This window comes from Panthera tigris, chromosome D3, assembly GCF_018350195.1.
Source record: "Panthera tigris isolate Pti1 chromosome D3, P.tigris_Pti1_mat1.1, whole genome shotgun sequence".
NCBI lineage: Eukaryota > Metazoa > Chordata > Mammalia > Carnivora > Felidae > Panthera > Panthera tigris.
In genome coordinates, this window is record NC_056671.1 from 93,122,669 (window position 1) to 93,145,677 (window position 23,009).

Here is a 23,009-nt window from a genome sequence, read left to right on the forward strand (position 1 = left end):
GCACAAACCTGAGGCGTGCGGGTCGGCGAGCCACCTCCCCGTCCGGCGCTTGGGCAGGAAAGGGCGCTCCGGGAGCTTCCCTGCCTCGCTCTTTCCTCCCCGCGCAGAGCCACCGTCCTGCCTCGGCGGCACAACTCCTCTCGCTCTCCCGTTCGCACAGCGCGGTTTCGGGAAGCGTGTTGTGTTGAGCCTGGCTCATCGGGCGCAGGGCTCTGCGTGTGTGAGGCCGGCCGCGGCTGCTGCCGTGTGCCGCGTCGGTGCCCGCGTCCCCGGTGTGACCGCGAGCGCGTGGTGCGTCGTCTGCAGTCGAGGGAGGGAACCTTCGGGCCCCGCCAGCGTTTCGCTGTTCCCGGTGGTTCTGCGGCAGACGTCGGCGTGCGTGTGTCGGCGTGCGCCCAGGCGTGCTTCCCCGGGTGGGGGCCTGGCCGCACGATGTGTTCACGGTCGCTTCGCGTGATCCCAGTCTCCGGGTCGAGACACGCTTTTCGTCTGTCCCGGTGCCGGGAGCCCCGGTTCCGCCGTGACCTGGTGCCCGCCCTCATCGCCTGCTTTTCCCGCTCCCGCTGGGAGCGTTGTAGGGATATGTGGGGACGCGTCCTCTGTTCTTTGTCCTCATTTCCCCGAGGACTGATGAGGCTCAGCTCCCTTCCTGAGCTTCCTGGCGGCCCCGGGCATGTTGGTGTGAGAAGCACCCGTGTGTGTCTTTTAGCTGTTTGTCCCCTGGGCCGTTAGTCCTTCCCGTCTCCTGCTGAGCGGGTGGCCGCTGGGGCGTGGGACCCCCCCCCCCCCTCGAGTTCCTGGAGTCTTGCGGAATAGCGGTTCTCTACTGATCCAGCTGGCCTCTTGTCTTCCTGGTGTGAGGTCTCCCTCTGCCCCAGGTCCCAAAGATATTCCCTTATCTTCTTACCTCTGTCACATCTCTTGACCTGTGAAACTGGGTTTTCTCTTTGGTGTGCGTGGGGATGGGACAGTTTGCGGTTTTCCCACGTGGACATTCAGTGGGCCCGTAACCTTTTGTTTTTTTCCTTAGATGTCAAGTTTTATTTATTGACATATTTTACTTCTTTAAAAATGTAAATTCAAAGTTAGTTAACATATAATGTAATAATTATTTCAGGAACAGAATTTAGTGATTTATCACTCACATATTACACCCGGTGCTCGTCCCAACAAGTGCCCTCCTTCGTGCCCGTCACCCCTCTAGCCCATCCCCCACCCACCTGCCTTCATCAACCCTCAGTCTGTTCTCTGCATTTAAGAGTCTTACTGTTTGCATCCCTCTCTGTTTTTGCCTTATTTTGTCTTCCCTTTTCCTGTGTTCATCTGTTGTGTTTCTTAAGTTCCACATATGAGTGACATCATGTGGTATTTGTGGTTCTCTGACTGATTTGTTTTGCTTAGCCTGGCACACTCTAGTTCCATCCATGTTGTTGCATATGGCAAGATTTCATTCTTTTAGATTGCTGAGTAGTACTCCATTGTATACAGACCACATCTTCTTTATTCATTCATGTGTCTGGACATTTGGGCTCTTTCCATACTTTAGCTATGGTCGCTAGCACTGCTGTAAACATTAGGGTGCATATGCCTCTTTGACTCAGTGCTTCCTGTATCCTTTGGATAAATTCCTAGTAGTGCAATTGGTGGATAGTAGGGTGGTTCTATTTTTAATTTTTTGAGGAACCTCCACGCTCTTCTCCAGAGTGGCTGCACCAGCTTGCATTGCCACCAACAGTGCAAAAGAGATTCTCTTTCTCCGAATCCTCGCCAACATCTGTTGTTGCCTGAGTTGTTAATTTAGCCACTCTGACAGGTGTGACGTGATATCGCATTGTGGTTTTGATTTGTATTTCCATGATGATGATGATGATGATGATGATGATGATGTTGATGTTGAGCATTTTTTCGTGTGTCGGTTGGCCACCTGAACGTCTTCTTTGGAGAGTGTCTATTCATGTCTTTTGCCCATTTCTTCACTGGATTATTTGTATTTTTGGGTGTTGAGTTTGATAAATTCTTTATAGATTTTGGATACTAACCCTTCATCTGATATGTCGCTTGCGTGTATCTTCTCCCATTCCGTCGGTTGCCTTTTAGTTTTGCTGATGGTTTCCTTCGCTGTGCAGAAGCTTTTTGTCTTGATGAGGTCCCAATAGTTCATTTTTGGCTTTGTTTCCCTTGCCTCCGTAGACGTGTCAGGTAAGAAGTTGCTGCGGCCGAGGTCAGAGAGGTTGTTGCCTATTTTCTCCTCGAGGATTTTGACGGCTCCCGTCTTACATTTAGGTCTTTCGTGCGTTTCGAGTTTATTCTCGTGTCTGGTGTGAGGAAGCAGACCCATAACCGTCTTGACGGCCTGTCCTTTCCCCGGTGCCGCAGGTGTGGGTGCACGTCTGTGTGCGGTGGGTGTGCGTCCGGACCTTCTTCTCCGATGGCTCTGTTCATGTTCATCAGCTTCTGTGCTAATGATCTTCAGTTACTGCAGGGGCTTTGGCTCGGATTGCTTCTAATCTTCAGAGAACTTTGACACATGCTGTGTATCCCACGTTCATTCAGGTGTTATTTAAGTTCCTCGATAATGTCTTAGGATTTTTCTTTGTAGAGTTTTATACACGTTTTGTTCAATTTACTTGTAAGTATGTATGTAGACTTTGTTGATGCTGTTTCAGTTGTTACCTTCTTAGAATTTCATTTTCTGGGGCGCCTGGGTGGCTCAGTCGGTTGAGCGTCCGACTTCAGCTCAGGTCACGATCTCGCGGTCCGTGAGTTCGAGCCCCGCGTCGGGCTCTGGGCTGATGGCTCGGAGCCTGGAGCCTGCTTCCGATTCTGTGTCTCCCTCTCTCTCTGCCCCTCCCCCGTTCATGCTCTGTCTCTCTCTGTCTCAAAAATAAATAAATGTTAAAAAAAAAAAAAAAAAGATAAAATAAGAATTTCATTTTCTGTTTACTGCTCTATAAAAGTGTAATTGCAGTGAACTTTTTATTCCCAAATTGGCTTCCCATTAAAAATATTAAATGCATACTTTGCATTTTAACAGTACATCCCCAATCAGATGTCGAGCACTGCCATGTCAAAAGTTACCCTGTCTAGGGGCACCTGGGTGGCTCGGTCAAGCCACTGACTTCGGCTCAGGTCATGAACTCACGGCTCATGAGTTGGAGCCCGGCATCGGGTTCTGTGCTGACAGTGCAGAGCCTGCCTCGGATCCTCTGTCCCCCTCTCTCTCTGCCCCTACCCCGCTTGCTCTGTCTCTCTCAAAATAAATAAACTTAAACAAATAAGAACTACCCTGTCTGGCCGCCGATAGCCCTCTTCACCGCTGCCGCTCAGGTCTACTAATCCTGTGGGGCCACGGGGCTGCCGTGGCGCGAGTGTGAGGGAGGCTGACCTTGGGTGCCTGACATGTGGGTGCGGAGACAGCGTGCCTCCCGTTTGGCAGCCCTGCGGGCTGCTGTGCTGGAGCCAGAGTGCAGCGTGCCCTTGACCGGGCCCGTCCCGCCCTTGTTGTTCTGGCTCCGTACCATCCCGACCTTGGGAGGGAGGGGTGGTCGCTTTGGAGGTGCTCGGCCGCATCCGGACTTTTCCCCAGCCGCGTCTACTCACGGAGTTGGGGGGGCCGGGGTCAGCTCCCCGGTTTGTTGTGGGCGCAGCCCGCCCCCGACCCTCCCGGCCAGCCCTGGGCCACCCTTCTGCTCTCACGAGCTATGGACGTGGGTGGGCAGCAGGTTTGATCGACTTGAAATTCGGCTTCCTTCCTCTGCCTCCCATGCTGAGATGGTGATGTGTGTGCCCAGTGGCTAAAGGGCCGGCAGTTCCCGTGCCCTCTGGTTGTGAGATGGGGGGCAGCTCAACAGCCAAGTCAGCTATCCTGTAGCCTCGTTTTGCCTTAGATTGGAACATAGGTGGGGGAATAAAAAGTAAAGGTAAAAATCCGATCAGGGGATAGATAAGTACATGCAATTTTGTCACCTGAGGAAGAACAAGAATGAGCAGTTCTCCTGCTCCCGCCGTGGCCTGGGCAGGGCAGGTCCAGGGAGGGCGTCCCCGCCAGGCCGCCTGCTGAGCCTGCCCTGAACCGCCCGTGCAGATGGCTCGGAAGCGAAGGGGGCTTTCAGGCACAGACCCCTTGGGCCCAGATGTGTCGCGCCTTGTAGGAGCTTCAGAAAGCCACGTGGGAAGGTTTGTGGTCACGTGGTGCTAGACTGGCTGACGGACACCCTCCCAGAGAGGTGCCAGCTCTGCCCGAGTGCCCGCCGCCCACAGTCAGGCTCTGGTTCTGCATCTCGAGATGAAAATCGGACGGGGAGTTTCCAAACAGGCCACATTAAATCCCTGCACTTCACACAGATGTGGCGCGTGCACCCACACGTGCGCACGGGCTCTTCTCGAGCCGAGCCCCAGGATAGAGCGTGGGCCCAGCGTGGGCCCCTGAGCTCTGGGAGGACACGCACGCTGAAGCTTGCTTGAGTCTATTGTCGCAGTGACAGGCAGATGGGAGGAAGCGGTGTGCTTCCGCGTATTATAGGTACTGAAAATAGTCGGGTGAGAATTAATTCGTTTAAATTCTAGTCATTATGGTGCCATCTCCTACCATCATGTCATACTTACTTTGAAAGGAAATTGAAGAAAAATGAGCTTACCTGCAGTGTGTCATTGTTTAAAGGAAATCTGATGACCACCGCTTGCTTCAGGCAATTCACGGCAGCTTCTTCTCTCGCTTGCGATGCTTTTCATGTAAGTTATATGATTATCCTTTAGGAGGGATGCGTTTCTAACCTTGCCGTTTTCTTGAGAGCATTGTCTCCTGAGGACAGTTAATTGCCAATTAAGTATAAAGCTCTGAGGGATACGGAAAGACGCGGGGATGTACGTTGCCTTTCCGAGCGTCTGGGGCCCCGAGAGAGTCCGTCAGGCCCGCTTGCTGCACAGGTGAGCAAGGGCACTTGTGTGCACCGTGTCCCCTGCCCCTGGCTCTCCAAGGATGCCCTCCTGCCCAACCCAGAGCCGCCGGGTTCCACACACACCGTCCCTGCTCACGGCCCCGTGTCCCCCAGCTGTGCCGAGGACAGGATGTTGTCAGCCGGACCCACTTAGAGCGCAGGGGGAGGCCCCTCTGGTAGGAAGGCATGGAGCAGGGTAGGTGGCGAAGGTGTGCTTCTGATCACTTGGCTGGATGAAGGACCTGCCTTTGATGACTGTTTCGTAGTCGTTTTGGTTACAACATTCGTTTTATTTAGTCTGTTCTTTTCCCTAAGTACTTGTTGCCGGTTACGCAAGTTTTACCACATCTGAATAAGAAATAGTAAAGAGAACATTTTGATAAGCGGGGTTTGACCAGCCTTCGTTTCGTGAACCCAATGCAAGTGTGTGTCGTTAATGAGAAGTGCAACCGAAGATCTGATTGTGGGGATGAAAACGAGATCCTCTCTAGCGCACGTCTGCAGGCCCAGGAGGCCTGGGCCACCGGCCTGGGTCTGACCTGGGTCCGGCCAGGTCCCGGCCGCAGCTCCTGGGGCGTCAGCCGTGCGTACTGGCCTGGGATGGGGTTCCGAGGACGGACGACGAAGTCATGCCAAAGCACTTGGTGAAGACTGTTGGCTCGGAAGTTGCTACGGTCGTGAGAAGCCGGAAACTAGGTGAACAGTTTCAACCCAAAATGAAACCGTTTTAGTTACCGGTGTGGCTAATCTTGTTACAGTAAATCAGTTACTTACGCATTTGACTTTTGTCTGCGTGGAGCGTTTCTGCCCGCATCTTCTTTCACAGAGAACGTGGACTGATGGACTCCAGCACGGAGCTAGCTCCTGGTGGGGACGTCCCCACCGGGCGGCACGGTGTCCCTCGTCTCCTCGCTTCCGGCCTGGCTGCGCCGTCATAAGACTTTATTTTCGAGCACACAGGCTTGACAGACCGTCTTCGAGACTCTGAGACTCTTCTCAGATCGCCGGGAGCTGTGACCCCCACCGCCACGGTGCCGGGGAACCTGCAGTGCAGACTCTTGGCACAGTGGCTGTTCCCAGCCGTCACCCGGAGCCGGAACCTGTTGAGTATGGAACATAAGTAAGACAGTTCCCTGATTAGTAGAATTTTACTGCTTTTTCGTTGTCATGTGGCACGTTTGTTTTAGCAGCTAATGTGTGTCATGACGTTTCGAATAAGCGGCTCCGAGCGCTTTAACAGCGTTCTGATATTAGTGTTGTGACCTAGGAGTTGTCTTCTGGTGGCTGAATCGTTCATTTGTGTCTGAGAGCTTTTCCGTTTGATGGTTGCATGACACGGGGTTTCCTGTGGAAGCTTCGCTGGCTTCCCGTGACCCTCAGCTGCCATTGGGTACAAGTGCTGCGTGCTTCTGTCGTCTGCTACCGATCGCTGTCCCCTGCACGTCCCAGTGCCCCAGAGCCGAGTGCGTGTGAGCAGGACGCGTGTTGCCTTTTGGAGTGGAGTCCTCCACACACACACGTGTTCCCCCGGGAGGGCTGCGCGGGCCTGTGCTGTGGGGTTTCTCCGTGGAGCCGGTTTTCAGATCATTGGTATTTCAGTAGCAAGGTACGAATGATGGTGTCCGTCTTGGGAAGGTAAGTAATTCACTAAATCCGAGTGTTTCATCTGCGTTATGGTTTGTTGTCACGGTTCTAGCTCTTAGTAGCTCTTCAGGCTGGTAAGATTGCTTCCGCGACACTTCACGGAAGACTTCTTTACTCCTCTCTTGTGAGCGGATACAGTGCGGTCAGGGCCCCAGCCTGCAGCACTGTCCTATGTTAGTGTCTCACTTGTAGTTCAGAGGAGGAGAAGAGTGCCCTGACTCGGGCTGAACTGTCCCCTGCGGCACTGGCACAGCTGATCATCGTGAACCAGAAAGATGTGTATATCAAATAGTTTACAAAATGAAGCCAGCTGTGTTTCCCTACATACTGTGGCTTCCTGACATGCATCATTAAACCTTATTAGCTACTTCCTTTTACAAAGATTCTTGTAGGCTTGAACATTGCATATTAACATTTTCTGCCCCTCCAACTGGAAATTATTTGCTTTATTGTAGAGTGTCAACTTGCTCTAGTTTCTGATGCGTTCTAATTGGTACTTTAGAGTGTAATCATCGCGAGATACCACGCCATGCATTTCTTTATTTGGAAATTAATACAGACCTTTTCACTTTATCTGCCAATCTGGGCAACTTTTCACACAATTCCTAACTCCTGGGATTGCTTACAAGCCATTAAGTATGAAATGGTTCATAAAATGTCTTTGAAGATATGAAGGAACACAAAAATGTTAGATTTAAAATAGTGTTACATCTTGCCAAGATACCACTAATAACTCTTCTCACACGGACAGTTTTGATAATAAAAGAGGTAAAGCGAGGTGGAAAGTCTTTAACCGCTTCAAGTTTGTCATACGCAGTTTTCAGCAAATCTGCTAAATTCCATTTTTCTTGAAAATCCAGAGGCATGTAAGTCATGAGAGCCATGGACTGACTCAGAGCTAGACCGGTGGCCACTGTCCACCAGTGTGTCCATGCCATTCTGCGTGGTCACCTGCCACTCACTGTGGGTCAGTAGCTGCTGGCATTGACGTTGGGGGGGGGTGGTGGTCACAGAACATGGACAGAACTGGTCCCCGTGTGCGGGGCCGTGTCATTCCGAGATGTTTCGAGCTCTGTTCCCCGGTGTGCTACGGATCTCGCGGGTGCTGCCCTCGGTTGCAGATGGGGGCTGGCCTCGCATCGCCAGGGACTCCGTGAGCGCAGTGACACAGTGGTCCTGGTTGATTCCAGTAAATACTGTAGTCCCAGATCTTGTCAAGTCAGCTAATGACCCTTGATTTAAAAGCACTATTGAGTGGTTTATGTAATGACAGTTGCTGGATGTGTGGAGATGGGGGTAGAGACCTTAAATGGTCCGTAAGTGCCGACATATTGACACGATAAACTGAGAACCACGAGGGAGACAGTGACGCGGGACCGGACGCCATTGTGGCCTTCTTGGGATGTGGCGGCTGGCAGCACCGGGGGGCATGGTGGCCTGCAGAGGGCCAGACGGGAAGCTAAACGGGACTCTGCCACTGGGGTTTCCTGCTAGGTGTCGTCCCCTCCATCCCACGACGTGCTGCTGGCAACTAGCAGCTTCGACTGAAGTCCCTAAGGAAGCCAGACCCCTGGAGTCACTGTTCTACGGGACACTGAACTAGCGCCAACGCCCTCCCTCCCGTGCAGAGCGTTGTATGCACATGTGCGCCGAGCGCCAAAGCAAGAGCTTGCACGTAGCGGCTTAAAGTTGATCTCCGAGCAGGTTTCTGACTTTATTATGGAGACTCTTCTGCATCGTGACGTCTTACGAAAGAGGACCTAGGGTTGGAAATAAAGATTTCGTTACCAATTAATGACCTTATTTACTAATAGAAATGTAACCGTTTCTTTGTTCAAAGTTGTATAAGGAAAATAAGCAGGTGGAAAGGTGGTGCCCCCTAGCCCCCATTCCATGCAATGTTTTAAACAAAGGAAAGAAAAGGGAGGGGAGGGGAGGGGAAGGACCAACAGGTCTCAGGGTGAAGCCCCCGGCAGGTGCCTTCCCCCGGCCCGCCTCGCGCCTCCTGTGGATTGCAGGGCCTCGCCGCGCTGGAGGAGGGGTGCTCTGGCCTGTGCCCTCCTCCGCGTCCAGCTTTGCCCTGTTACCTGTGGTCCAGCGATCCCAAGCCACTCACAGGAATAATTCCTTCAACACCTCATTTTCTGGATATCAGAAAGGTACCGCATAGACTTCTTTCAGCTCTTCCCCGAAGGGAAGCCGTCCTTGCCCTCGGGGATTTCAGGACGCGGTAGCGTGAGAAGCGTGGCGGTGTGCTTGACGGTCCCCTCAGCAAGTAGTAAGCAGGGCCGAGACTCGACTAGAGTTCGGTAATGGCTCAGTAATGCAGCATTTTCCAGCCGATACCATTTTGTCAGTGATCTCTGAGTGAATAAGAGTGTATTTCCAGGGCATTTCTGAAATCCACAGACACGGTGTTTAAAATAGAGGACCTGACACACTCAAGGGGCCCCTCACACGCACGCGCTCCCGACTGAGCAGCCGGCCGCCGTCTCTCCTGTGCCCACTGGGGGCCAGGCTGGGGCCTGAGGCAGGGGCTTGCCTCCCTGTCGGCCGCTCTCTCGAATCAGTGGTCTTCCCTTTCCTGCCATGTCTGTTCAACTTTTAAGACTCTAATAAAAGCCTTTCTTGAAAAATTTAAGTACCATTAGAGTTATTATTAGAAAAATCTGGTTCTCATGTTGCTAGGGAACAAAGAACTCCCAAGAGCGTCAGGTCTTTAAAGTGTTGGAAGATGCAGGCCACAGCCCGTGTCCCTGGGCATGCTGGGTGTCCCTTGTACTGGTGACCGCGGGCCCGATCTACTCTGGCCGCGGCCCTCTGGGCTTTGTTGTTTATTAAAAAAAAAAAATTTTTTTTTAACGTTTATTCATTTTTGAGAGATAGAGACAGAGCACGAGTGGGGAAGGGGCAGAGAGAGGGAGACAGAATCCGAAGCAGGCTTCAGGCTCCGAGCTGTCAGCAGAGAGCCCGACGCAGGGCTTGAAGTCAGGATCTGCGAGATCGCGACCGGAGCTGAAGTCGGAGGCTCAACCGACTGAGCCACCCAGGCGCCCCCGGGCTTTGTTGTTTAAACACGGTCAGAGCATTACGAGACCCTAAACTCACGGCTATTGTGTTTTTAGATAGTAAGCATTTGAGACTAAGTTAATGCTATTTGTAAAATATCTGTTAAATATAAAATGACCCAAATCAACTGCTTCTTTAATTATATTGAAATCCAAATGCCTGAGCTCGAATTTCACTTACACGAATGATATTGAACGTTGAGGTTTCTGGTGTCAGTGGATAACTTAGGTTATTGAAGTAATTATTTTAAATTGGTGAGTGGTCTTGGCAAAACCATGTAAAATTGATAGCTTCCTACTTGGTTAAGACGAAAATGAGGGTGCAGCGTCTTGAGACCATTAATGTCAGCCGTTGGCTGTTGTTTCGTGTGTCAGTTTTGTTTACAGACCTGCATATTCAGAAGCCTTAGCACTCTGGTACTGTGCTAGTCACCTGCAGTATTTTGGATGTCAGGGCTTTAAAAATGATCCCTTATATGACAGTATATTTTTATTCAGGAAATTCCCCTGCAGTCCAGCATGGTGAAGTCTGTAAATTATGTCGTGAATTCTGCATGGCAAAAATAGATGTTTAAAGTAACTATTTTTATAAAGCAACAACATATTAAGTATACTGAATTGGTTGAATTAGAGATTGAGTTTCTGCATTAAAAAAAAAAAAAGGCTTTCAGGATTCAGAAAAAATAAGCATCAAACTTGAGCGCCCTCTGCTGGCTAAACTACAGAGTGCCATACATTTTGCCGCCCCCCCCCCCCCCCCCCCCCCCCCCGCCCCCTGCAATGAAATACGAACAGGAAATAAGACAGCAGTGCACATGAATAGTATTAAGTGTAGCGTTGGGATGGCAGTGGTTTGTACATTTTAGTCTTCTTATGTCCCCACTCTTCAAATAAATTCTGTGGACCATTGTAAAATAAAATGAGGAGTATGGTACATTAGAAACTTACGGGGTTTCTTAATATTCAGCCCTGGATTTTAACGTAACTTGTGTACATCGAGTGCAAATTAAATTTCCAAGTAGTTTCCAGACTCTTTTTGCATGTTTACACATACTCATTTTTGTTTGTCTTTGATGTGTCACAGATTGTACGTAAGAGAGTATTTTGAAATAATTTATTACCTTAAAAATTAAACATTTAGCTTGCCACTTATTTTTAAGGCACTGTCTTGATTTAAATTTGATGACTCCTGATAAATTGGTTATACCCGAATCAAGGTTCCAATATGACAGAGGAAGCTGATGGTACCGGCCAGGACCAGATTGTCCTGCATGAACATAAAGTAAGCCTGCATTTTGCAGAAACGAGTCTGAGATGTGTGCACGTGTGTGTACATATGTTCGTAGACGGTGTGCTGTGTTGTGGCATTTTTGTCAATTATAAAAAGTACCCTGTCGAGTGGACACGTGCCATATAGGAAATGCTAAAGCCAGTATTGAAATTTCTCAGACGATCTGCAAGGATTTTAGGAATAATTTCAGCTTTAACAACGTGCTCACTGTAGGCCGGCCGACAAGTGCTCTGACACACTGTGGTCGTCCCGAGTTTGTGCATGCCAGGCTTAGGTCGTGCCTCGAATCCCCTGTCTCTCGACGTCTCCCACGTCGACACGGGCACGGCTTCACTGCTTGCTGAGTAGCTGATCCTCACATCAGTACTTTGTTTTGTTTGTGTGAAAAATAGAACAACCTTATTTTCTTTGTAAACGTTAAACATTCAAGGAAAAACATCCCTGTCATAACTATATAGTAAGCAAGGGAAAAAAAACACCTTAACTGCTGAGTGTAGAAGGGTCAGGCGGAATTTGTTGGTAGGTAAAAATGTAGGATATGAAACACTGTCACGCAATAGACTTTAAAACGTTTGTTGTGTAAATACACACTTCGGTTTTTAAAAATCAAGGGGCTGTATTGCAGCGTTAAGAATCGTCGTACGGATGCTTATTTAGGGAGTTTCCACAGCACGGATTACTGAGCCAGCAGACTAACGCGGCTCGCGGGCACACTGCGTATTTCGCAGATCGCTGAGGCGCAAGCTGCGGTCGTTCAGACACGTCTGCCCAGCGCGGCCGACACCTACCACTCAGGAGTCGGTGTGCAAAGGTGAGTAAATAAGCAGACTGGAGAAAAAGAGCAAAAGGCTAAATAGCACCACTTCTTAAAAACTAACGCTTTTAATGTAAACTCCAAAATGGAAAGCGTTACTGCTGTAAGGTTTGGGAGTTAGATTTAGTGGACGAGTTTCCGTTATTTGAAATGCATATCTCGGTGGTGCAGATGAAGGTCCGAAAGTTACCCATCTTTTCCTTGTTTCTTAGGATTCTACTAAAAGTGGGAAGTGGAGGGCTGATTTGCTTCAAAGATATTTAAAAGGAATGTGCTTCGTACAGGGATTTCAGTTGGGTTACGGTGCAGCCCTGCTATCAGTTTAGTAGTCAGACTCCAGACCCTGAGTGAGGAGGAACTTGATGGGCTGATCCGAGAGTAATTTGGCTGTTAAACGGCGAACGGCGCTGCTCGCGTTGTGTTTCCCTGTGGGTAATCTTTCCCGTGCAAAGCCGTACTTCTGCCTGCGTAGAGTCGTCTTGAGTGAATTGACTCTCGGGCTGTTAGATCGGAGGCTTTTCTGCCTTTCAAAATATGACACATGTGCAGCGATAACATCGGACAATTAAAATAATATTTCGCGTTTTGCAAGAGTTTAAATTAGCTTTTTGATATTTCACATCCTCCTGTTTTGCTATTCTGAAACACTTCTCTGTGACGAGTTAAATGTGAGCTTTAGAAGACTGGTAAAGGTGTGTCGAGGTTCACGTCCTGCCGATCTGGGGGTGGCACCCTGCGGTCGTGCGCCGTGGCATTGGCGCCTTTCGTTTTGCCTCTTAGCCAAGTCAGAACACGAGACCTCTGTTCCAGTTTGGGGTGTGCACCGACGTCTTAGGGACTGAGGGCCCCACTGCGGGGTTTTACTTTGGGACGGACGGGACGGCACCGTGTCCCAGAGATGAGGCGGGTTCTCGTTCGTCCACGCGCCCATTTAAGAAAACCTGACTGATCTTTTCTTGATTAAGCGGAAGAATACCGTATTTACCCTTTATTGTTGGTATAAACCATTATTTTACTGAGAACCATTAGCTATTTAAAACTTGGTACATAAATTAAAGAGGAGCTAAATGGATTTGTGATCGTTGCCATTAGTAGCATTTTAGATTATACAGGCAATTATTGTGTTCATTATCCTAGAACAGCCCCTTTGCAGAACCATTGTGGTGTCTTAGACATTATGCACAAATTTTCCCTTGGAGATTAAAATTTCCAGTAGCGTATTTAATTTTGTTATCACAGTTGTTTCAAATAAAACAAATATTATGACAAGTAGAAGAAAATTTGCTTTACTAATATAGGAAATTACAATAAATGTTGAAAATTGCTTGCTAGTGTACTTAATTTACCTTTTCTTATACAGTCAAAATTACTTCGAGGGATTAATAACATATTTTATGAGTTGAAAGGTTTTGCAGTTATAGCAAAAGGCATTTGGCTCAGGTGTTTCCAGAAATTTTCTAAAGAGGGAAGAGATTCACATCAAAACTGAAGCCACGGTCTTCTTTGTAAAAGCTGTAAGTTTACAACTTAACTAGTTTTTATACTGAATAGTTTTTCAGAGTCCAGATTGCATTTTAGGTGAGTTGAAGAAACTTTTAAGTCTGTTTTAGAGAAATGAGTATAGAGATACTGGCTAGTAGCTAAAAGTGTACCCATAAGAAGCTAATTGTTGAAATACATCTTTTCTTTGCCCTGTGTTGTGTTAGCACTGACACAGGAAAATTCTGACCGTACTGTTCGTTAGAGCTCGGCTGCAGTGATTTTCCAGGGAGAAAAGTCAGAGCTCAAGGCTTCCTGCCAGAATGCAGGGAGCAGCCCGTTAGGGGACGGTTGTCGTTACCCCGCACGCAGGGAGGCTTGCGACGGTGAGGCTGTCCTTTCTGCTGGACGGTGCAGAAGAGCTGCGGGGCCTTGGGGTGGGGCGGGGGGGGGGGTGGTGGGAGGGGGGACGGCCAAGCTGCTGGTGCCCACGGCGGGTCTGCCAGTCGGTGTGCAGGGGCCACGTCAGCTCCCATCCTATATGTGGCCTTTTTCAAAGGAAACTTTGTGCTCGTTTCTGACTGTTTTTGTCCTCAGCTTTTCCAGTCTTTCACTGCTGTGGTGCAGGGAAAGTGGGAGGTAGTGGTTATGCATTTTGCGAGACAGTGATTCTTTATTTTATTACGAAAAAAAGACCAACTCTGGAAGGCCCGATTAAATCATCCCTTTCACTTTTTAATGGGATTTGGATGAATAGAGTAAAATGTGCACTTTGCGTTCATTGATAGCATCTTTAGGCTGAGGTAATTGAGCCTTCCTTCCCTGACTGAATGAGTAATGACTTCATCTGACCCTCAGCGAGGCCTGACACTTAGGCCTCCTTTGTCACAGCAGAAGGAGCTGCGCTTTGAAACATGCTCTACTTCCTCGGCTTAATTTTTCTTCATTTTAATCCCAAAACCTATTTTTCTCAATAATTCAAGCATAAACTATGGAGTAGTTGGAGTAGCGGAAACGGCGAGATATTTGTCCACGTCATGCTGCTTTTTAAGTGCGGTTGATAAATCAGGAGCCGTGGTCTTGAGCTGCCTGCCCCTCGGGGGAAGCCCGGCCCTTGCAGGGCAGCCCTACCGGAAGTTTCCAGAACCCGGTCAGGGTTCCTCCGCAGCCCCGCCTGGGCCGGGGGGAGGCTGTGTTGCGCGGCTGCAGGCGGAGGCCGGGTGTGGACCCCGTGTCCCGCGCGGCCCCTTGGCCCGAAGGCCACCTCGTGCAGAACGGGAAGGCTGGCCGCAGAAGGGCCCCCGCCTGTGGCCGCAGGAAAACCAGGAAAACCGGAGTGAGTGCTGGGGGCCCAGCTGGGTTTGCTTTGAACTTCCTTAGTTAGGAGGCTGGATGTGCCTGAACAGACCAGACCGCCTTCCAACAGGTCTTGGGCTTTCTTCCCAGGGGCCTGGACCACAGGTGTCAGCCAGAGGGAGGGGCGGGGCCGCAGGGGGCGGGGCCCGGGGAGCAGGTGCAGGGGCGGGGACCACAGGGGTCGGCGAGAGGGGGCGGGGCTCTCAAAGTGAGCCTCTGGGGTGGAGCCTATGGGGCGGGGCCTGTCACAGGCCGCCCAGGGCACAGACCCTGCCGTGTCTTGGTGGGTGTGCGGGTAGAGCCCAAGCTCTAGAACGACGTCAGTCGTTACTTCTGGGTCCGTGTCGTTCCCGTGTTTCTAGGCTGTTCTTAAAGGCGGTGAGTATCTGTACACACACTGGGTTCGAGGGGAAAACTTGTAATTTTGTATGGCTGGTGGCTCGTCTTAGTTTTCCTGCTAGACTGGCTGTTTCTTCCAGGTAGAGTCTCACAGTTGACTCATTTTTCATAACCTTACACTGTAGGTAGGAGTAAAATGCAGGAGACATTTACATGTATTTATTCAATGAGTGAATTTTTTTTGTAGCCACGCTTAACTGGATTTCCTGACGTTTTGTGTTTTCTTTCTAACTACGTGTTCTAATGTTCTCCTGCAAGTGTGTGGCAAATGTTAATCAAAACCAGATGTGAACTAAATTCATGAGACAGGGGGAAAGCTAACCTTTTATTGGCCACAGTTAGGGATTTTCAAAAATAAACTAAGTTACTAATTAGCTCAAACTAAAACCTCTTTAGTTTGAGAATTACAGTACCCCATATATTTTATCAAAGTTACGGCAGTCACTTTCTTTTTGTTTAAATTACCCTCTCTCAAAACTTGTACAGATTCAGGGGAAACTCCCGTGATGGAGACCCAGTCTGCTGTCGGCATCCCGGGCGTCGGGAGCAGGCAGTGTGCTGAGCACGTGCCAGCTGCGGCCTGACAGTCACCGGGAGTGACAGGGAGCTTCCCCGGGCCCACAGGGAGTCCACCTCGTCTGGTTAGCAGGCGGGGAGCGCCAGCGGAGAGCGGAGGAAAGCAGGGCTCGCCCAGCGCAAAGCGAGGGCCGCACAGTTAGGAAGCAGGGATCAGAGGGAAGGGTTTCCCGGTGCCGGTAACGAGGACGAGAATGTGCATGAGGGCTCGCCCTGGACCCGGAGCTGCGCTCCGTCTCCTCTAGCCCCGAGTCTCGTGACGAAGGCGCTTTTGCAACCTCATTTTACAGATGAGAAAACGGCACTCAATTCTCCCGAGGTTATACCGCCAGCGTTCAAACTAGCCTGCTTTTCGATTCCTGAGGAAAAGTAGTTGCTCTGCGGCCCCCCTTCTCCCCCTGTAGCTCGGAAGCCTTTTTGTAAACCCCGAGACCCCACCCTGTGTCCCCCCACACCCTGTACTGCGCTGTGGTCCTTCAAGCCGGTGACTTCGCAGGGGAGCTTCGTGCAGGCCGCCGGAGCTCGAAATCCCAGTTGCGCACGTCTGAGTTGAGGAGCGAACGCCGCTTCTCGCCATTGCCACGATCCCGCACGGGACGCAGCCAGAGAGGGGCTCGTTCCCGGGGACGCGACCTCCCTCATGTGTTGCTCAGTGAGGCCACACTCCACACGATGACTCCCGATACCTTATTGGGAGAACGTAAAGCGTAGGGTCTGTGTAAATTTAAAAAGGAATCCGTTCAGGCCAACTGCCCTGTTGCTTTTCTGCGTAGTTGAGACGGGCTCCTGGCAGCGAGGGTTGGCAGAGGCCGTCCTTTTCTGGGGCGCTCCGTCGGAATGAGATCCCGCGTCCCGGCTGACCGCAGCCGGCTGTCGGAACGCCTCGATCTCGGGAAGGATTTCAGTGTTTTGTGGTCGGCTACCCTGGAGTCGTGTTTTCTCAGTGGAACCCTTCTGCAAACGCTCTGGGGATCGTGACTCCTTTTCAGACATTCTGCTTAAATCTCTGAAGAGGCTTTTCAGGAGAAGAGTAAAGTTAATACCTTTTTGTATTTCGTTAGGGTTAAGGTCAGTACGAGAGGAGCCTCAGTCATCACTATTGTGCATTCAGATTTGTAATGTTAGACGCTTCATGGTTATGCCTAAATTTTGTGCTTTTCTTTCAGGTTGGTTTGTTGGACCTTGAACTCAACCAGCTGACCAAAGCGCTGTTTGTGGCTTTAGTCGCCCTGTCGGTTGTTATGGTAACCTTACAAGGATTTGTTGGCCCGTGGTACCGCAGCCTGTTTCGGTTCCTCCTCCTCTTTTCCTACATCATTCCCATAAGGTAGGTTTGAGAACTAAGATAAAGCAAACGTCTAGTCTCGCTGAGTATGATTTTATTGAAAGTTATCTTTCTCGGTATGAAAGAAGTTCGTCCACACAAAGCTGAACAGGAGCCAAGACTCCGATATATCTTGAGAAGAGATTCCGTAGAAGATGCTACTTGGAGGGGCAGAGTTGTTATTCTTTGATTAGTCTAGAAATCTGACACTTTTCCATACATGAATGTGTTGACAATATAATATTGAAGAATTGGGAGATGTTTCTCGGACTGGTTTTGTGTACTGCCAGTCGACTTACTTCCAGTGCCCTTGGATTGGATTTGTGTGCCTCACTGACTTTATGTTTCAGAAACCACCTGATGTATCTGTCAAGTGAGACAAAGTGTTGAGTAAGACAGTCTTTTAATGCGAACAGTGTTTCAAAACGGTAACCCTTCTAACAGTAAGCTTGGGATATAAATAGTTATTGTGAGGTGTCTATTTAGTTTCAAGACTAATCTTTACCGTATAAATGTGTATTTCCCCAAAGTACATTTTAAAATGTATTTTAAAAATACATAGTACACATGAATGAACATTTTTATGTGAGTGAGTAATTAAAACCCGATAAATCGTGCGTGAAGCATGAAGCTAGCTAGAGTAACCATTTTCTGTAACAGAACAGAGTAAAACAGTATAGAGGGCGGGGGGAGGTAAGCATTTGGAAGAGGAAGGCGCACGTCTTTATAGACCAGCTTTCTCCAAAAGGTGGTCCAAAGGTGATGTCTCTGTCACTTACGTCCCGAGAGTGGGGCCGTCGCGTGCTCTCGGCTGTTTCTGCCGGGGCCAGAATTCCGGCTGCCGTAGACCCTCACCCCTGGCGCCTCGGCATCGCAGCTGACGGGGCCAGCCCTTCTTCCCGGCCCGCCCGCCCCCCTCCACCACACGCCAGCGCGGGCCGCCTCGGCCGTGCTGTGCGGACGCTCCGCGAACCCTCCGAGGGGTTCCTCGTGTGCCCGCAGGCCGCCTGGGGTTCCGTCCGCCCGCTGCGGTAATGCTTGCGTCTCCACCGGTCGCGGAGCCCGGTTTCTCTGCCCGGTTTCTGATTCTGCGTGCTCACCGTGCTCCGTGGGGAGAGGGGGGCCTCGCTTGGCCCCGTGCCTGGCACAGCGCGTGGCGTGTGCTGGGGCCTCGCACGCTTACGGTGCCACCCGGCACAGAGCCCTTCCCGCTCTCGGAGCGGCAGGCGTGCGCAGGGCCCGTCGGCTGTCACGCGGCATCGTCGTCCCCACGTAGACACGTACCGAGTGCCCACAGTGGGCTCTGGTGACAGAGAGGTCACGTGTGTCCCCAGAGCCTCCCGGGGAAGTGGTACTTCTAAGAGCCGTACGGAAGCGACCTGCTCAGGTGCGGTGGTCCTGGCTCGTTCCGGGCTGTCCATCCCGCATACCCAGTGCCCGCCCCAGCCAGCCCCGAGCTGCACCGTGCGCGTCGCCCGGTGTCACATGGGGCCTGGGGGCGGTCGAGGGCCGACGTTCGCGGGACCCGGCAGCGAGCACTCGGCTCAGCGGCCGGGTTGTTGCGCGTGCGCCGCCCCGCCAGTGCCCGCGCCGCGCTCGGCACGCAGGGTGCCCTCCGAGCGAGGCCGCGGGGAGAACGGGTCCGAGGGAAAGCAAGCCGACAGACGCCGTGAGCCTCCGCTGCGAGTGGTTCTCGTCTAGTCCCGTCCGCGCCGCTACCCGTGACGCAGAGCGCTCTGCCCGACGCGGTGACCGGGGGCCCTGCTTTGCTCAGGGGAGCGCTGAGGCCCCTCCCCTTTCTCCGCACCCCCGTCGGCGGGGCACCCGTTTCTGTGGGCGTGGTCTGCGGACTCAGCCCGACTGGGGTGCCCCCGGGGTCAAGGACCTTGATGTCGTCTCTGCTTTGCACTGGCGTCTCGGCCCTCCACGTGGACTTCCCGCCTCTCATCCGGGGCTTGCACGGAAGGGTTGCTTGCGCGCGGGGCCTGTGAGGGAGCCTGTAAGTCCCCGTGGGAAGCAAGGCGCCGCGTGCCGAGCGCATCACACAGCCCACTGGGCACCGGGAGCACCCCGCGCTGGAGGTCCGAGCTCGGGGGCCCCACTCCCCGGCGGGAGCCCCCAGCCCTGTGCGAACCCCGTGGCTGGCAGGAGCCCCGCCGTCTGGCGTGAACCCCGCTGCCCGGCAGGAGCCCCCCCCCCCCGCTCACCCGCTCAGGCTGGGTGCGCCGTGGCTGGCCCGCACGTGTCAGCCACCCGGCGCGGTCCCCTGCCTTCCTCCTTCGTCGGCTGCCTCGTCCTCCGCTCTCCACTGAGCAAACGCGTCTTTTCTCAGCAGTTCCCGTGTTGTTCATTTCGTGCCTTTTTTTGCTTTCGCTAATAATCGTTTCCCTGTGTTGCTTCTATGGGTTCTAAGGTGTGAGTGTGACGGACGTCGAGATTGCTTCTGCCGCACAGCACCCGGCCTGCTGGGGACCCTGTGCTCTGTTCCGGGACGCTTCTCTATGGGAGTGCTGCGATCCAGTCGGCACGGTGCCTGTTTTTATCGTAGCAAAATATTTTTTTCTTTCGTCAGTATAATTACACTACAAAGAAACTTGACATTTTGACTTTTACCAAAGTAGCAGGAGAAATGAATTATAGTTATGAAATAGAATATATTGTGAGCATTTTTAAAGTATTTGTTTATAATACTTTTATGCACTTTTATTTGTACGCCCAGGACACTGATTTAGGGAATTCGTGTTTACATTTGATTCAACCAAGTTTATTTTCCTTTTGCAAAGTTTTCATAAAATAGGGATAATAATATATTTTACTATTTACTAAGTATATTTTTCAGTTTAATAAAGGATAGATCAAAAAAATTTTTTTATGTTGAAAAGTGCACAGTTTTCGAAAGTAAAGTGCTTTTTCCTCTGTTGACCTAACACGTTTCTAAAAAGGTTTTATTTATTTATTTATTTTTAATTTATTTTATTTTATTTTAGTTTTTATTTATCGAGTGCACACACATGAGTGGAGGAGGGGCAGAGAGAGAGGGGGAGAGAGAGAGAGGGAGGGAGGGAGGGAGGGAGGGAGGGAGGGAGGGAATCCCAAGCAGGCTCCATGTTGTCAGCACAGAGCCCAAGGCAGGGCTCCAACTCACGAACCAGGAAATATGACCTGAGCCAAAATCAAGTTGGACGCTTAACCCACTGAGCCACCGACACGGCCTGACCTAACACATTTTTGTAACAGAAGTGTAGCTGACACACAATGTTACATTAGTTTCAGGCGCACAGCATAGTGACTAGCCAAGTGTGTGCCTTAGAAAATGCTCCCCGCAAGAAGGCCGTTGCCGTTCGGAGTCCTTACAGCATCATCAGCTACGTTCCCTGGGCCGTGTTTGTTTGATAACTGGAGGTTTGTTCCTGCCAATGCCCTTCACCTCTCACTCTTCCGCACCCCCTTCCCTGCGGCCACCAACCGTTCTCTGTCTCTATGAGTGTTTCTGGTTTGTTTTCTTCAGATGCTTTTTACACATTTCACAAAGTTAGGCTGTCTCACGGAGATTGTTCTTTACGGGACAAAATAGTTTTGAATCACCTGATAGCACTTACTTAGTCTTTCAAGGACAGTGTTGCGGGCTTTAACTCCCGGAACTGAAATGGATGTATGTTCCCTGATGGTGCAGCTCGGAACTTGCTCCAACTGTTCCGTCAGGCATGTGCAGGAGCTGGTTTGTTCAGCCAGTCTTCGGTCCGCACGCTTCAGAGTGCCGTGTCCCCTTCTAGCTGGTGGTCCGGAAGACTGTGCAATCGGGGCTGAGTCGCGGGAGGCACGCGTGGGCAGCAGAGGTAAAGCCGCACCTGACAGAGTGAGAATGTTCCCGCGGCGGAACACGTAGGAACCATCTGTCCGAAGTCCTGCGCTTGGCGGGGTGTGCCTGGCTTGGGAGGCAGACTTTTCCTCTCACTTACCGTGGCCCGTGGATGCCCCCGCTCCCGTTCTGCCCGCGGCTGCCTGGGGGAGCGAGCGCCCGGTGCCCTGCTCAGACCCCTGCTCGCTGCACACAGTAAGAACGCGGTTTCAAAACATCAGCTGGCACAGGTACAAAGTTTGCTTCAGAACTTAGAAATTAACTTGCTTAACATCTCAGTGGGGCCTCCTTTTCCATTTAGCATGCTTGGGGGATGCCTGGGAAAAAGAGTGTTTCCAACCTAGGAAAGCACTCGATGGTTGGGGAAATTTGCAGCGTGTCCAGATTGCAAAAGAGGCTAATGCGAGAAAATTCAAGGTTTGGAAAGCAGATACAGGAAAGAAGGCCCAGGATGTGGCTGTGCAGCTTTTTGCCGAAGAGGTTACGTATGTGACTCATGGACCCACTCAGCCATCTCAGCAAGAGCCTGGAGTGGACGGGGTGATCCAGGAAAGGTCTGTGCGGGAGCCTCTTGTCTAGTGGCGTGGTCCCCCCGTGACACACACAGGAGACCCACAAAGGTTTTGAGAATCTTTTATCAGCAGAAATGCCATCAGCTTGCACTGGAAGGAACAGACATGGAATAAAATGAGAGCAGCCTGTTGACTCCCGAAATCCTACGGGCGGGAGATGGGCTGGTGGAGACCCCGGCCACAAGCATGTGCTGCCCTTCAGGAAAAAGGAAGGGTCACGAGGCCACAGGCCTGGGCCGTATGGAGTCCTGGCACCGCGGGCCAGAGGGTAGGACGTCCAGTCTCAGAAGATCATTCCCCATCCTGGTAACAGGACAGAGTCGGGGCCTGCGTGGTTGTGCCTGTGTTCCGGGCACTCTCGCCAGTTCTGGTTTGCTGATAATCTTTTTCGCTCCGTAGCTGGAAGTTTTACTCACCTGGCAGTGAAATCATCGGGGGAAGAAAACCTGTAAGTTTTACGTAGCCAAATTGAGAAATCTTTTTTGTTGTTGGTTATTACCCTGGGCAGGTTGTTCAGGAAGCGCTTCTGTACATTGGACGATGGCGCTGTCCTCCAGGGCTAACTTCTGAAAGGTTAACAGGGTTGGCCATGACCACAGGAAGCGGCAGGTTCTCTGAGTGCCAAATAGGGTTTTCACGTAGAATTGTTTTCCATCCCAGTGGGCTCAGTGCCCCTTGTGGAAGAGACTGTCCCCCAGTGAGCCAAGGCACCTCTGTCCTACACCGGGTGCTCAGACAGGCCTGGCCGGTTTGGGGTCTTCTGTTCTGTTCCCTTGGTGGGCATGTCTATTCCTGACCACATAACAACTATCTTAATACTGGCTTTGTAATAAGCCAGTATTTCAGAGACCAGGGCCTTCCTTGTGTTCTTTCAGAGTGCCTTTGCCCCATTGGCCGTTTGCGTTCAGTGTTAAATTTTCCAAACCATAAATCTGGCCTATTTTTTAGGTCTTCTCCAGTATGTTGAAGTCTAAAAAATGTCTTCACAGAAATCCTGCATAACTTTTGTTAGAGCTGTTCTTAGATACTTGATATTTTTTGCTGTTGTAAGTACTGTGGTTTTTGAAAGTACTGCTTCTTATGTATTTGTAACTGGTTTGGAGAAATAAAATTGACTTTTATAAAAGGATTGAACCCATCAATTTTGGTAAAACTTTATTGGTTTTAATTATTAATCTGGAGTCCCTTGAATTTTCTCCGTAGGTAAGTGTATTGGCAGCAAATAATGAGAGCTTTGTTTCTTTGGATCCCGTGCACATTTGCTTCTTTTCCCTGTCACTGTGTCCGATTCCTGGTATCTCGTTACGCGGGAGTGCTGAGAACAGACATTGTTTTTGTCTCTGATGTGAAGGGCAGAACGTTCAAATTTCATCATTTAGCATACTATGTTCTTATAGAGGCCCATTTTATACTAAGAAAGTTTTTCCTATTCCTATTATGCTAAAAATTGTTATAAAATTATGAATATATAGGCGCTTGGGTGGCTCAGTTGGTTGAGCATTCACCTTTGGCCTAGGTCATGATCCCATGGTTTGTGAGTTCAAGCCCTGCGTCGGGCTCTGTGCTGTCAGTTCAGAGCCTGGAGCCTGCTTCGCATTCTGTGTCTCCCTCTCTCTGCCCCTCCCCTGCTCACACGTGAGCATGCTCTCTCTCTGAAAAATAATAATCATTAAAAAAAATTTTTTTAATA

General features: G+C 50.7%; 1 protein-coding gene across 10 annotated transcripts in view; it reads left to right on the forward strand.

The window, feature by feature from the left end:
* The window catches only part of ATP9B (ATPase phospholipid transporting 9B (putative)), a 250,847-nt gene that overhangs the window by 148,217 nt on the left and 79,621 nt on the right, over positions 1–23,009 (forward strand). For all 10 annotated transcript variants that reach the window (XM_042961538.1, XM_042961540.1, XM_042961539.1 and 7 more), the window contains one exon: positions 16,731–16,891. In XM_042961538.1, coding sequence (XP_042817472.1) covers positions 16,731–16,891 — 161 coding nt within the window. The remainder of the gene's footprint in view (positions 1–16,730; positions 16,892–23,009) is intronic.